The 15,370-nt window shown below is 33.0% G+C and overlaps 4 protein-coding genes across 4 annotated transcripts; 3 read left to right on the top strand and 1 right to left on the bottom strand.

Moving 5' to 3' along the window:
• Positions 1-180: 180 nt before the first annotated feature.
• Positions 181-2,084, top strand: LOC102623981 (uncharacterized). The gene is made up of 4 exons (XM_006468389.4): positions 181-446; positions 568-660; positions 873-1,054; positions 1,725-2,084. The coding sequence occupies exons 1-4, from the start codon at positions 284-286 to the stop codon at positions 1,794-1,796; spliced, it is 510 nt and encodes a 169-aa protein (XP_006468452.2). The 5' UTR covers positions 181-283; the 3' UTR covers positions 1,797-2,084.
• On the bottom strand, positions 1,915-5,318 carry LOC102607007 (alpha-glucosidase-like). The gene is made up of 5 exons (XM_006468411.3): positions 5,012-5,318; positions 4,230-4,903; positions 3,910-4,140; positions 3,133-3,779; positions 1,915-3,044 (listed from the first exon to the last, which is right to left on the bottom strand). Exons 1-5 carry the CDS (start codon positions 5,278-5,280, stop codon positions 2,154-2,156), a joined length of 2,712 nt encoding a protein of 903 aa, XP_006468474.2. The 5' UTR covers positions 5,281-5,318; the 3' UTR covers positions 1,915-2,153.
• Positions 5,319-9,978: 4,660 nt separating this feature from the next.
• On the top strand, positions 9,979-11,717 carry LOC102624260 (protein PHLOEM PROTEIN 2-LIKE A9). Its single transcript, XM_006468390.4, has 3 exons — positions 9,979-10,123; positions 10,309-10,394; positions 10,988-11,717. Exons 1-3 carry the CDS (start codon positions 10,067-10,069, stop codon positions 11,352-11,354), a joined length of 510 nt encoding a protein of 169 aa, XP_006468453.2. The 5' UTR covers positions 9,979-10,066; the 3' UTR covers positions 11,355-11,717.
• A 2,519-nt stretch (positions 11,718-14,236) lies between these two features.
• On the top strand, positions 14,237-15,357 carry LOC102625305 (protein PHLOEM PROTEIN 2-LIKE A5). The gene is made up of 3 exons (XM_006468394.4): positions 14,237-14,632; positions 14,739-14,866; positions 14,961-15,357. Exons 1-3 carry the CDS (start codon positions 14,585-14,587, stop codon positions 15,355-15,357), a joined length of 573 nt encoding a protein of 190 aa, XP_006468457.1. The 5' UTR covers positions 14,237-14,584.
• Positions 15,358-15,370: the final 13 nt, after the last annotated feature.

The raw sequence follows: 15,370 nt of genomic DNA, 5'->3' as shown, positions 1-15,370 counted from the left end.
GAATTAATTAAATTATCTTATGTATCAATGAATAAATACCATATTAATCGTGATAGATTTTTTGAGATGTGTAACACTACTCATCATAAATATTTATCAACTCTTCTCATTTCAATGCAAATATTTTTAAATAAAAATTATGATGAGCATCCAACGGTTACATTTTTGTTATTTTGTTGAAATAGCACGTTCATTTTGTTAAACACGGCTAAAAAGCGCGGGAATATGTGGCTTCGTTAAAAAGAGGCTAGGGTTAGGGTTAGGCGATCAAAAGGAGGGGAAAATGGAAGAAGGAAGAGGATCGATAGGGAGCATAAACCTAATTCGAAGCAGTGAAGGTAAAGATTCGGTGGTGAATTTGAGTGGTCAGGTCCACCAGCTCCCTTGTTGCATCAAATTCGACGGTCCCTGCGCCGTCTCCGACTACTTCAGACCCAAACCCACCGGTATGTATGTCCCTTTCTATCTTCATTTATGCACCTATATGTATGCATATTATGTTTATCTTTTATAAAAACAAAAAATAAAAAATAAAAAAGATTTAAAATTTGGAGTTTAATTTAACAGGGATTGAGGCTGATGGATTAAAAGTAGAGGAAGCACATTTCAGAGGAAGGAAATTGCACGGCGCAACGATTCCCCTTCCTGATGGCTATTCTGGTATGCCTATTTCTCTTCTCCGTGCAGCTTAGTTAATCAAGTGTTTTAATTGTTGCATAACCAGTTAATTCATGGAAAATAACTCATCCATCCGGTGACATTTTGAGTTTGTAAGAATTCTCTTCTTTTATCATTTTTCTTTTTTTATTTGATTTCAGCAGTTATATAATAATAAACGATGAAATTCTCTTTGTCAAATTCTTGCTCTCTAGGCTTTGTTCTTGGAAAGAAAAATCTTGGCAAGAGAAAAGTTTCTGATATGTCTGAAGCGAATTCCAACTGTTGGGAAACGAAAGCGAGGTTTGACAAATTAACATATTGGAATCATGACACCTATCCTTCAAAAGATGATGCTTTCATTCGCTCTTTCCATTGGTTTAGTGTTGCAAAAGCTGTAAGTTTCCTTTTTACCCAATGCTTTTTTTTTTTCATGTACGTATGCAGAATTCAATTTTTTTTCTCTGTTTTTTTATTCTGGAAGAATCATATTGGATACTTAGTGCATACATTGGACACGTGTTAAACTTTGGTTGCTACTTCTCTCTGTCTTGATTAGGAATTTAATTACTAGAAAAAGTAATGCAAAAATTTGAATGGTATAATTTTATCTGACATGCCGAGGAATGGATCTGTAAAAAGTGATATGTTGCAGTTATAGAACTTTTAACAGTTCGACTCAGTGTATCTTGCTGCATGTATTGGTGTAGGAATTTTCATGTAAGTCTTCACACAGACACACACTTGAAATCAAATGATAGTCGCTAACACAAAATCTTTAGGTAGGCTAAAAAGCCTGCCAATAATTTTGTATGAGGATAGATTACTTTACCAGAATGTAAGTAAGCTAACTTATTAGGTCTGCATAAACGAGGTAGCCGGCTTAAAGTCATATTCAATTTTCTCACTGATTGCTGTGCCTTGTATGGATAATTCTGTAATCAATCATGGATTCAGAAAATCAATGCTGCAAAGCAATAAAGAAGATGCATCACTTAAAAATTATTTATTTGAAGCTTATTCCTAGATTCTTCTGGTCAACTTAAGTTGGAAATTTGAACTTGCAGCTACACAAGCCTGTGACAGCTGAAGATCTTGCTTCTGCTGCAGTTATTCTGAAGAAAGATGGATCTAAGTGATTGTGAGATTGTTGAGGATGTAATCATATTCACGCACTGTTTGTTTGATTTATTGCTAATGCTTAGTCATTTTTGTAGTTAATATAAAAATGTTAACATGCACTCTCTCTCTCCCCCCCCCCCCCCCCCCTCTCTCTCTCCCTCCTACATGTTAATAGTAAAGAATTTAATAATATGCAAGATCCAAGTAAGAAACTATATTGATATGAATCAATTTGATGGAATTTTGTCAAGCCAGAGAAGATGGTTGACAATTCAGATCTATGGCAATATTCTATTGAGCATTTATTCTAACTTTGCAATACTAGTTTACACTCATTGCATGCCCCTAATGTTTCTTCTTGAATTGCTCTGTGACTACTTGGTGAGTTCCAGTTCCAACTTGAACTCTTGTCCAATGAGTAGTGATAGTTCTGAGATCTCTATTGTTAGAAATCCTGTAATACTGTTTACACTTTCCTTGATCACTGATGAGTTTTTGGTGAACTCTGATTCCCTGGTGGTGCTCAACTTATACCCCTTCAATCTCTTAAACTTTTTCAGTCCTATGAAAGTCACTTTGTCTATGATCCACTTTTGACTTAAAGCAAAATCTCTGTTCACAACCTGTGATCTAATAGTAACATTATTATTAATTATTCCAGCGTAAAATCGCACTAAACTCCATTTGCCTCCGACATCTCCCATCTCCACTTCCTCGCCATCATCCAAGAAAACGTCTCCAGTGCTATCTTCTGTATTGCTGACAACCACTAAGAGTTGAAATGGAGTCTTCCGGGCTGCATCAGTTGTCATGGCCTCTCCTTGCAATGCCAAAATATTACCTTCTCGAACATGTACATTTATATGATCAGGCGGCGCATCAAGAGTGATTTGCTTTCCTGAGCTTACACTTACTGAATTTGAGAAATTGAAGAGATCAAACCAGTTTCCACCTGGGAAGTATGCATCGACTGAAACTGCTCCTGACCTTAATACGGGTGACACAATCACACCCTTGCCAATCAGAAACTGTGTACTAATTTCATAAGTACGGGCATCTTGAGGAAATGAGAAGAAAAGTGGTCGTGCAATGGGAGTTCCTTTTGTGTGTGCTTCATACATTAATGTGTAGAAATATGGGAGTAACCGGTAACGGAGACCGAGCACTTTCCTGGCTGTTGCAGCTACTGAATCCCAGAGATATAGCTCTTGACGAATTTTAAACTTGTCAGAGTGATCTCTTGCAAAGGGGTAAAAGGCACCCAGCTGCATTCGAAAAGGATTCTGAAATTAGTTGCATGGACTACATAATTGAAGTACTCAACTGAAGTTTTCACAGCCCCATAAGTCTTACCTGAATCCACCGTCGGCAGAGTTCCTCAGTTGTATTTCTCTGAAAACCACAAATGTCGGCTCCAACCATTGGAATTCCAAAGAGTCCAAAATTCAAAATAGATGGTATCGTATACGCTAAATCATCCCACGTTGCAGCATTGTCTCCTGTCCAGTGAGCCGTGTACTTTCCAGAGCTCACAAAAGTTGATCTAGTAAGCATAAATGGCCTTTTGCCGACAGCATTTATCAAAGCTGCGCGAGTAGCTTTGGCTTCCAAGAGTCCGTACAAACTATGAACGTTATATTCTGTAACGTTGCCATAATGCAGAGCTGTTGCGGGAATAGTTTTGTTATTAATTGGCCGCCGCGTCCCGTTATTATTAATCTTGTAAGGAGGATCATCAAGGGTAGAAAACGGGGTGGGAGGGGAAGTGATGAAGTTAGAAATCTCATTCATGTCAAGCCAAAGACCATCCATAGGAAGGATATCTCGAAACAATTTGATCTCATTTTCCCAAAAAGTTTGAGTGGCTGGATTTACAAAATCTGGGAAGTTGAGCGGCCCTTCCCAAACTTGACCTACATAAGGGACACCATCACGTTTTATGAAGATATCAGCTTCAATTCCTCTAATGTAGGTTTCATAGCTGTTATTCACACTGATACCTGCAGGAAATGTACCCCAATACGTTAATTATGTGATTATGAGATAACAATGTCATCCATCTTAATGTGAATTTATTAAACTAGGGGATTAATTTCGGTCTCTGTTAACCGGCCATGTACATATAATTACCAGGATCCAAGATGAGAACGTATCTCTGACCGTTTTGGTGAAGTGTGTCGACAAATTTTTTCATCTGGTCAGCTGGAAAGTTGATGGGATCTAGAGTGAAATCCTTATACCCATCCATGTAATCAATGTCTGTCCACATAACTTCAAGAGGGATGACAGCTTTTGCATAGCCAGCAACCACGGCTTCAAGATCAGACACATTTTTGTAACCATATCGACACTGATGAAATCCTGAAAATACACAAGGTTAAATTGCGAATCAAATATCATCAACACACAAAAAAAATCAGAAGATAATAGAATTTCAACCGACTGCTTACCGAAGGACCAATATGGCATAGGGGCAGGGCGGCCTATAAACTCTGTATATTGTTGTATAACTGAATCCGGCGAAGGTCCGGCAAAAAAATACAAATCAATAATACCTCCAATAACCTTGTAAGTAATCCTATCACCAGTGTAAACAACATCCATGCCATTGCTGTTAAGCAGCAAAACACCGTGAGTAGTCCCATTGGGCGACCTCACATCAATGTAAAAAGGGTGGGACCCATAGAGATTAACATCAAGATAAGCCGCAAACAAGTCGGCATTCCACAAAGTCAAAGTGTCGTTGCTATTAGGCGTTAACTTGAGTGACTTCTTTGTGTGCTCTCCAAGTCCGTAAAGATGAGCGCTTCCTTTTGGCAATGCTGAAGAGAGTTGGATGTACTGATCTTTAAAGACCAAGAATGTGTCAGCATTTGAACCTTCGGGTGACGTGTCGAAGAGGGTCTCGCCGGAGGAGCGGCGGGAGACGGAGAAGCCAAATGGGGTGGTGTTGTGGAGTGTGAAGACTAAGTCTGAGGTGGCGTCTGAGAGGAAGTGGTTTTCCGGCAGAGAGCGGTTGTGACCTGTCGGATGAAATTGGCGGGGGATTATTTCTTGTGGGATTTCCCATCTCTGGTTATTGGAATCTGTTAGTCGGACTCTCAAACGGTCTTTGGTTTCCAAGCTGCATGCAGTGACACAGAGATAGAATCTTCAATTAATCACGGGAGTTTGGAAAACAACATCAAATGAAATGCATGAATTGTAGTAATTGCTCGGTTAATTCAATTACCTGGCAAAGAGATTCAGGTTGTAAATATCGGGGCCATAAACGGATGAGTTTTTGATGAGGCTAAGATCAGCCGTTAATGATTTTAGAGAGGTGTCAACGGTGGCTGATGATGACGATAGAATAGAGTAGCCATATCCAACGGGTTCTTGATCTTTTGCTGCAGCTACACTAACACTACACGAGTCTAATGCCAAAATGTAGTAGCAAAAATGTACTGCAAGTAAGAATATGGCATGTTGACACAAAGAAGCTCTTTTTTCTGTATCCATTATTAATTTTGTGTGAATGTGATGATCACCTGATTATTATTCCCCAAACTTTTCTTACATTTATTTATATCTTGGAAAACTTGTCTGTAGTAGATGGCGGCCGGCGGCATGCAGAATATTTTTCTTAAACAAATTTAAATAATTAATTTCATATTTAAGTAATAACAAAATATTCAAATAACAAATCTAAATAATATTATAATTTACAATAATTATACAACCACAAAGAATTTGCGTGGCTATATCATTATTTTATAAAATAATTTAATACACTCTAATATTGTAATACAATATGTCAAATACATCTAAATAAGTAACGAATTGTTAAATTTTCTTTCAAGTGGCACTCTTCTTATTATTGGTCAGGTGAGCATTACTATCCGGTGATAACATGACATGCGATTGAATGCTATTTTTATGACCTTCAAGATATGGGTGTGGTGTTTCATGTTGTGATATATTATGGCTTTTTTATTTTATACCAAATTTTGTTATATATGTGTGCTGACTAATATGCAACATATTAATTTACAAGAAAACTGCTTTGTGTTTCTTAGAGCCTAGGTTTTGCATATCCCAAGACAATGAAATCTTGAGAACCATCGACGGGATTGATTGGGTGGAAAATAAAACAATTGCTTTGGTGACAAAATAATCTTCCAACTCCGGTGATTTTATTTTGATATAATATGTATTAAATAATTTACAGACAACCTGTCTTTGATGATTACTTAAATTAATTTATATGTTTTGAAAATTGAAATTTCACGTCAACTTGACTGCATCAACAACATTCAAATGCATACAGATAATTCCAAAAATCATGACAATCCACGATATCTTCTTCTTCGTATATAATATATCTTCTCACTTCTATGTTGTTATTAATTTAATTAATTTTTCGTTCCGAGATGGACAAACAACAATTACACGAAATCAACTTATCAAATTGAAGAAATCTGCGAGGAAACACGTGCGCAACCCTAGTCCTTGAGGGAGACGAACATTTTAATCATCTATCCCGTGCCAAAGTTTATAAGTGTAACATTACTTACCCACATGCCACTGAAGTTAATTTAAAGAGTATTTAATAAATAATTACATAGAACCCGTTAGATTACTTAAGAAACTTTTATATATTAGTAACGACAATAGATAAACTTTTTAACCAAAGTTTATAAGTGTAACATTACTTACCCACATGCCACTGAAGTTAATTAAATTAGAGTTAGGGTTAATGTCGGGTGACACACGTTTCAATGATTATAAAAAAGGTGATATAATTTTTTAAAAATAAGTAGACACGTGACAAATCGTTAACTTTTATTGTTAATTGTAACGATGCAAGGGCAAAATGGAAACAATTAATAGAAGTAATAAAAAACAAAGGATTAATGTCTCCTAGGTGACACATATATCAATCTTTATCTCATAGTGAAAGCTATTTCGAAAATACTTCTAAAAGTGACTAACCGTTGACTTTTGCTATTAACTCCAATGACACAAGAATGTTGTAATTGATAGAGGACATAAGGGAAAGATATTAATAGAGCGTTGTTGAAAAATGTATAGGATATCTTTTTTGCTGCTGAATTGGGCAGATATTTTGGTTGCTATGAATAGGATTTTGAAATAACAAATGTTTACTAAGGTATCATATTAGATTCTTGAGGATTTGAGTACTAATATTTACAAAATTAGTGTTAATGAGATTTTAAAAAAATATTGGATTTATGTCATGCTTCACGATTTATGAGAGATTTGCTTCTTCTTTTATGTTCAAAAATTAGATTGATTCAACAAGATTTTAATTTAGATTTTTTTTATAAAAGAAAATTAAAAATCGGTGAAAAGGGGTAAAAACATCATATCCTAATTAACTGACCACTTTTTTTAGAATTGACAGCGGAAGTTAACGATTTGTCATCTATACGGGTATTTTTAAAATGATTGTCACCCGTATGATAAATATTGAAACTCATGTCACCCATGTGACATTAGCCCTGATATTTAAACAAAGTCACAGGGCAAAAACATTATTTCATTAAAAGACAACTAATTTCGTTAAAGTTAACAGAAAAGTTAATGATTTACCATCTTTCTGTCTATTTTTAAAAATTGTATCACCTTTTTAATATTTGTTGAAACATGTTTACTCATACGACATTAACCCTTAAGAGTAATTAGGCCCTATCATGTGTAGATTTTAAAATAAAAAACATAAGGGCCATTAGATTCAAATTGAGATCCCATACTTTAACTATATTGTAAGATCCCTCATCAGAACATAACTCTATAAATATAGATAGCAGCGATTATGAAACAATTTTGTCAATATTTCTATACATAAAAGTAAATTGAAACATATAAACAATAGATTTTGGTTAATAGGAGTCATAATAGAAAAATAAGAAACTTAATTAAAAGAGCTATACGATAAAACCTATAAATTTTAGGGGTCCAATAATAAAGCTTATATAGAAATGAACTAAATTTCAATTTCACTTTATTTTACCTGATTTTTTTTTCCACCGGCAAGTCCTCTTGACCTCAACATAGTTCCGTCTCGAGTTACTTATGAATTAAGATGTTAAGTTATTTTATTATTGTTAGAACTGTTGTCTTAATTGAAAAAATTATGGCTCCAATATTACCCGCATATATAAATTATACTTCTTCAAAATATTGAGATCGATTAATTGTAGGCAGTGTTTGATGAGGAAAAAAAAAAGAGAAAAAGAAGGAAAGTGGAGGGGTTACTTTTAGTTTTTAATCATATTCTTAACAAATAAATTTAATGATGACGCATAGATTTGATATCCAATCGGTAACCAAATGGTCCAAATTTCAACGTCAACGGGCAGTGGCAGCAAAAATTTAAAATGATAGAATTAAAAATGTTATGTACTTTAATAAGCACATAGCCTTATTTTTGTTTTTTCTCCTTTTTTATTTCTCATTCATTCAGGCTCTTTTTAATATTAAGGTGCAATAGTTTTTAAGTTATAGCCATTGTGACATTAAAGTTGATAATGTGTGGTAAATATTACTTTTAAATAATAATTTTGATAAAAATAATAAAGATTAATGTTAAAGGTTTTACATAATACAAGAATGAGACAAAATCAATTTAACTTTCAAATTACAACAACAAATGTTTACCTTAATGTTATAGCTTTTAAGGTAAAACTATATATCCAACCACAATTCCAGAGCCTTAGGGCTGTTTGTTTTTTTTAATCTAATGACTTAATTTCAATCAATTCAGTCATTAAATTTGTTTTTTTTTCAACTTAATAAAAAGTTTTAGTCATTAAGTTATTAAGCTATTTTTTTTAAAACTTTTTTCTAAATCTAAAAAGTTTGAATGATATCATTAAAAGATATTCTCTAAAATATCCCCATCCAATTAATTAATTTTCATCCTTACATAAATAAAATATAATAATTAGCATTATTACCCATCTCTATAACTTATAACAATATAGTTTTAGACTATTATTATTTTTATCTTTTTTTTCTTCAAATTATCATTATTTATCTTCATAATGTTTTATGAATATTTTTCATATAAAAACATCATGAACTACAATAAAATTGATTGAACATATACTAATTTAGAATACAAAGGGTTGTATTAAATTGAACATGATTTATATTATGATAATATATTATCATATTCAAGTTCTTTGAGATACTTATTATTTGTAAGAGTACATACACAAAATTACTACTTTTTAAATTTTTTAAATTAAAAAAATAAACAACTTAATTTTCTTTTAGTAATTCAGACAAAAAAAAAATTAATTTAGATTCAGACATTCAGTTATATTCATAATTCAAACTATTTCAGATCTATTTAGATTTCAAACAAAAACAAATACCACCTTACTGTATATAATCATTATTATCTTTACAATTTTAACCTTTAGATATAATCTTATTATCAGTTAACCCCTGGTAGTTACCATTTAAAACATGATGGCCTCCTCATAATATAGATTCAGGTTCGGCCAATAATTCAAGTGCATTCTCTTTCTGACTAGACTCTATGAAATTATACAATCAAGTGTTCTGTTCATCTGCACATTGGTCAATTGTTGCATCGTGCATGTCACCTTTCAAGAATTTGTTGCCAAATTCGACGAAAACCTATGAGTTATGACCATGAGTTAAGAATATCTCGTCTTCTTTTTGTCCGCCAATACCATTGTGTATATCTCTTACATAAAAAAAGGGCAGGTGGGGAAAAAAAATAAAAAAATTCAACTCGGCACGAGAACATATTAAATCGCTAAACAATACCAAATACCAATCCATCAACATAATGATGACGATCATCGATCGATGATCAATGTACACAAAATTATTACTTTTTTAAGAAAGTTTACGCGTCAACTTTAACCTAAACGGTGGGCGATTGGAATAAGTTCCGTCTTCTTTGTATCTTAATATTTTGAAAAAAATTATCAGGAATATAAAATGCAAAGAAGCATCTATACGAAAGCAATTGGGAGAAGCCGACCAATTCTTGATCAAATACTATGCACTTAAATATAAGTATATGCTCTGCTCTGTCCACCTTTTCAATTTTTCTGACAACAATCTCTTTTTAAAAGTGTAGATACTATTCTTGGCATAAAGTCTTTGGCATTAATTTACTTGATTCCTTTGTTTTTCTTGTTGCATTCTATTTACTTATTCTTTCCTATATTATAAAAGGCTAACCTAGACCACCTATTTCTTCATATTTAATCCTACAAAGAATAGAAGAAACATCTTCACAATGTCTTCAAAAAAACCACATCATGAAGCAGAACAGGAGGCAATGGAATGGAACGCGGTAAGAAATATATGCTCATCGACCTCATACTTCAGATTTCATTTATTAGTCATTTCAAATATATTTTTCTTACTTTGTTTTCTATAATACCTATAGGCTTTATTTATTTATTTATTAATTGGTTTTATGCTTAAACCAAAAATTCAAAGTCTTGAGAATTAATTAATTGGAAGTACTCGTTTTAGGAGAGAACGGAGGCAGCCATAAAATCCAGGGGATTAAACATTGTCTGGGGCAATGACCCTCGCTATTGGCATCTACCTGAAAAAAGGTGAGTCTCAAATCTCAATTTGCGCACTATTGTCTTGTTACATTAACCATATTGAACAACATTTAGTTATAAGTCATAAACAAAATGTCTGTGTTTTTTCAACTAATTGGGGAGGAAACTACACATTTACTATAAGGATAAGATCCTACCAATTAAGTTATCATGAACTTGAATTTTTAAAGATCTTGTATCACGTGTTACATTGTCTTGTTACATTAACCATATTGAATAACATTTAGTTATAAGTCATAAACAAGATGCCTGTGTTTTTTCAACTAATTGGGGAGGAGACTACACATTTGTTATAAGGATAAGATCCTACCAATTAAGCTATCATTAACTTGAACTTTTAAAGATCTTATATCACATATATATTATTACCTCTTTCGAGTCAAATTTTATTAATTTATCATGTTTATTTTATTAAAAACCAATCACCAACTTATATTTGCTCATATGAAAGAGTAATAGAGAGAGAGTCCTTCGAATAAGTGCCCTAATAGCCACCTCATTGCTTCACATATATTATTCCTTGCATTCTGACAATATAAATTATTCCTTGCATTCTGACAATATTGTGCTTTCTATGATAGGTCGAATGATCCTGTAGAACTAGTTCAAGTATGTTGGCTTGAAGCAACAGGTTCAGTGGAAGTAAAGCGCGGGAAGAAGTATCAAATTGGGTTCAAGATCTCTCTGAAAGCGGACGCCTTCGGCTGGAGCGGCTGTCCAGTTTTTATGATGGCTAAGCTAGGCAAGAAGGGAAAGTATACCTGGAGAAAAATGAAGCCACTTGATCACCTTGGAAAGGAAGCAGCTGAAATTCCTGACGAAAAGTTTGAGATTCTGGTTCCGGAACAAGGCGAAAACCAGCTCTATTTTGGACTGTATGAGGTATGGAATGGAAAGTGGAAGGGAGGTTTGCTAATTCACCATGCATTCATCAGAGAAGTGAAATAACTTACCAAAACGATTTGAGTATAGATGTTTCTATTAATAACTCCCGGATCATGGGCCTCCGTAATATGATTCGTCATAACTCGACACGGAATTAATATGAACCACAAATAAATCCCCACTTTTTTTTTTTTTTGTTAAACAAATAAATCCCCACTTTAGTTTTGCTAATTTGCATGCATCGGATGTATACAAGGGCAAATTAATGTCCGGACAAAGATGAACGTAGCGTCCCCGATAATGAATTCCTAAGCTTCTATCGTTATCGGTGGCTGCAAGCATATATATTTTTAAATGTTGTTTGTATTATTGTCACTATTCTTATTGTCATTACATAAATGGGAGAATGGTGAAATTTGGACCCAATTATATCTGTCATTTTTGGTATTACAACAGTTCCAGTTCTTTATTCTTCCCTTGCTGTATTTAATTAAAATCAAATGCCGTTAGTTTGTGCCCCCCTTAGCATGCACTTATAATAATTTGTATTTTCTTATCTACTTCTTGCAGTTGTTCAACCTTTACTTCTTTCAAATGATTCAATTCTTTTAAGAGCATATTCGGTGCATGGTTCAATACTCTTAGTATTATCTAGAGACTCTTACCTTCCAGGTTATATTCTGCTTACAAGTCAAGTGGCGACCCAACGTGGTATCAAAGGCATGATTACCCTTTGAGGTCTTGCATGCGATCGAGACCCCTCGAGAACAAATGGATCCACATAACAATCCTAAATGAGCCTCCCACAAAATACGAATATTAGAACTTGACAACTATTATCTACATCTTTATTTTCAGAAGTTTAGACTTTTAGGTAAGCTACATGCATAACTGACACTGCATGTGATAACACACCAGCCCTCATATGATGAAGCCGCATGTGGGTGATGAGAGTGATCCACTGGTTCTTACTATTCTACAAAATTAAGTTCTTCAATTTAGAGCAAGTGTCCAGATGAAGATCCTTTTGATGCAAGGTGGGGAATAGTACAATACGCTGTTGATTTGAGGAATGCCAAAAAAATGAAATAAAATAAAAATTTCCGTAGATGTCCCTGTACTGAGTAGATTAAATCTGAACTACTTAAAAGAAAAAAAAAGGATAATGCAAATGCAATTGAATTAGTTCAATATTGATCAGAACACTAAGTATGCCTTCAAAGATTATAAAGACACTTATTTTAGCACCCAAAGGTTCAAACCTTATTGTAACTAAGTGATTTTTTTTTTTCAGTATTTCTTAGTCTAACTCTGGCACTTCCCACCTTAGTAGAGAAGGGAAGCCTAAGATGTGCGCTTTGGGTTCTCCTTAATTAAAGTCTTGTTTAGAATTGAGATGTTATAACTTTTAAGTTACAACTACTGTGGAAAAAAAAAAATTGTAACTATGAAATCAAAATTAATAATATATAGTAAATATAAATTTTAAATAATAATTTGGACAAAATTATTAAAGATATAATAATTTTTTTATTATACAAGTAAAAAATCATATTAACATAGCTTCTAAGTTACAAGAGTTAATGTTTACCAAACACTTTAGAGGTACAGCTGTCCAACCTCAATCTCAAACACACCATAAGTATACGTATTTTGGATAGTGAAGTCTGAAAAAAAAAAAAAAGTTCAGTGATATTCTTTTTCTAATTAATTTATTTTTATTTATGGGTGTACTTTGTGTTCACTTGTTTCGTACAATTCATAATTTTGCACGTATAGAGTAAGCGAGGAGTCTCGATTCGTTTCTCATCTTAGGGATGTTAATGGATCAGATCTGACCCAAAAATCTACATGTTTCAAATCCAATCAGATTGGATTCAGGTCGGTCTAAAATGAATTTGGATTAGGTTTGGTATCGATGTGTGGATCTAAGATGCATGTGAAGCAAGTTTGGATTCATCTTAATATCTAGATTCAAATCCATATCCACTTACCATTTTATTTTATTTTATTTTAAAAATTTCTTAACAATTATGTAATTATAAACGATAATAAAATTTATTCATAACATATTAGTGGCATTTAGTATGTATTTAAAAATCTTAAAACTTAAAGGTATTTAAATGATAATAAGACAAAAATTATTTTTTTATTAAGACAAAAATTAATTAAGTGTAAAATAAAATTAGAACAGCCAACCCTTATTTTTTTAAGTTGTTCATTCTTCACTTCAACATCTTTCTTTCTTTTTAGTCTACTCTCGCTTCTCCACTTCATTTGAATACTGGAATCAATCCTTTAATTATTAGGTGAATCTCTAGATTTGAGTTTTCTTTTCTATCATTTTCTTATAATCTTATTCATATCGTATAATTATTAATCAGTAGTGGCTATCAACTATAAAATAATTTTGTGATCCATATATTTAGTTAAACATGGTCACAATAAAAATAATAAAGTACTGAATATAATAAATCATGTTTAACTCATATGTGATTATTTAATGTTATAGGAATAATGATGGTGTGCTATGAATATCAGGATGGTGAATGAGATATTAGAATATTATATTGATCTTATTCCTCCATTTATTTTTTATAGATATTTTATTATCTTTCTTATTTATTTGTTTTGATGTAAAAGTAGAAGCTGTAATATTTATTAGATTTTTTATACAAATTATATAGTTTAATTGTTATCTATGCATTTTAGTCTTTAATTTTCTTTCTAAAAAATATTGTTGTCTTATTATTGAGATTTAGAATTAATGACGAATTTGGAGCAAATTTAAATTTAAAATTTTCTTTTAAATTTGAAGCAGATATACATCTTTATTTTTATTTTTTATTTTAGATTTAAATATGGAGCGAAAAACAATAATTCATGACGAATCTGGAGTAGATACATATCTAAATTTTTACTACAGATCTGAATCTAGAGGTAAGTAGATCCAATCTATATCTGTCTCATTTCCATCCATATCTCATCTAATTAAAGACATGCACGAATCACTGTAACTTTGTAAAGAAAGAGCATGCCATGTGTCAATAATATCACTTTTGTTTATGTAAATGACTGAAGGCAATTATTCCGTTCTTACCTTTGGCAAAGAAATTAAAGTTAGCTAAAGACGGAAAGTTGTGTTCCAATTTAGACGGTGTCTTTACTTATTACTACTTTACGCAACTCGGTCAGGAAATTATCTTGCGCCAACTCATGCCCTTCAAAATTATTTATCTTGCAATTCGAGCTTTTCAAGTTGAAGGTGGCAAATTTTTTATTCAAGTTGAAATATGGATAATGAGAATAGCCGTAGCTATTCCAATCCCCACTGGAAGGCTGTAAGTACAACTTTTTCAATCCTTGCTCAATATTCCGGATAATTATTTATAAATTATTTTACGATTAAGTATTAATCATGCATGCTCAAATTATTTTTCTGTCTAGGATGGCTCTTTAGTGAAAGACCAAGATTCTTCAGGATTAATCAAAATTCCTGTAAGGGCTCTCAACATTATATGGGGCAACGATCCCCGGTACTGGCAGTGGATCAAACTAACAGAAGAGAACACAAAGTAAGAAATTTAACTTGATTCTTTAATGATTTTCATATTTTCAGCATTATTGTTACTATTTTTTTTTTCTTTTTCTCCGTTTCGGGGGTTCCAGGTTATTAGCTGGCTTTGAAGAAGGTTCAATGCTACTCCAAGTGAACTGGATTGAGGTCACAGGAAAGTTGCCAATCATTTCATCCATGGCTGCATTGACACCGAAAGCATACGAAATATTTTACATTGTGAAGTTCCGGGTTGATGCATTTGGGTGGCATTCAGTTCCAGTCAAGTTCAAGGTGAGAGTGAATGGAGAAGAGAAAGTGAAAAGTGTAATGCTTCAGCTCTACAGAGAGAAACAAGAAGAATGGCAAGAAATTCCCGGTGGCGATTTTGCGGTTCCGAGGGATACTGTTGGAACCGTGGAGTTTGGCATGTTTGAAATTGAGAGCGACTGGTGGAAGGGCGGCATGGTTCTTGCAGGAATCGTGATTAAGCCAAAATTAGTAGATTAACTGATTGCTTTTT

This window comes from Citrus sinensis, chromosome 2 (genome assembly GCF_022201045.2).
Source record: "Citrus sinensis cultivar Valencia sweet orange chromosome 2, DVS_A1.0, whole genome shotgun sequence".
Taxonomy (NCBI): Eukaryota; Viridiplantae; Streptophyta; class Magnoliopsida; order Sapindales; family Rutaceae; genus Citrus; species Citrus sinensis.
The sequence above is the reverse complement of the archived record's forward strand: the minus strand, read 5'-3'. Positions and strand labels throughout refer to the sequence as shown.

Bases quoted from the DNA above. Each gene is read 5' to 3' on its own strand.
- LOC102624260 (XM_006468390.4), top strand. From the start codon at position 10,067: ATGTCTTCAAAAAAACCACATCATGAAGCAGAACAGGAGGCAATGGAA. The intron at 10,124-10,308 runs GTAAGAAATATA...TACTCGTTTTAG, and splicing joins AGGCAATGGAATGGAACGCG to GAGAGAACGGAGGCAGCCAT. The intron at 10,395-10,987 runs GTGAGTCTCAAA...TTTCTATGATAG, and splicing joins TGGCATCTACCTGAAAAAAG to GTCGAATGATCCTGTAGAAC.
- LOC102607007 (XM_006468411.3), bottom strand. From the start codon at position 5,280: ATGGATACAGAAAAAAGAGCTTCTTTGTGTCAACATGCCATATTCTTA. The intron at 4,141-4,229 runs GTAAGCAGTCGG...GTGTATTTTCAG, and splicing joins TATGCCATATTGGTCCTTCG to GATTTCATCAGTGTCGATAT. The intron at 3,780-3,909 runs GTAATTATATGT...CATTTCCTGCAG, and splicing joins CGTTCTCATCTTGGATCCTG to GTATCAGTGTGAATAACAGC.
- LOC102623981 (XM_006468389.4), top strand. From the start codon at position 284: ATGGAAGAAGGAAGAGGATCGATAGGGAGCATAAACCTAATTCGAAGC. The intron at 447-567 runs GTATGTATGTCC...TTAATTTAACAG, and splicing joins CTTCAGACCCAAACCCACCG to GGATTGAGGCTGATGGATTA. The intron at 1,055-1,724 runs GTAAGTTTCCTT...TTGAACTTGCAG, and splicing joins GGTTTAGTGTTGCAAAAGCT to CTACACAAGCCTGTGACAGC.
- LOC102625305 (XM_006468394.4), top strand. From the start codon at position 14,585: ATGGATAATGAGAATAGCCGTAGCTATTCCAATCCCCACTGGAAGGCT. The intron at 14,633-14,738 runs GTAAGTACAACT...TTTTCTGTCTAG, and splicing joins CCAATCCCCACTGGAAGGCT to GATGGCTCTTTAGTGAAAGA. The intron at 14,867-14,960 runs GTAAGAAATTTA...CGGGGGTTCCAG, and splicing joins CTAACAGAAGAGAACACAAA to GTTATTAGCTGGCTTTGAAG.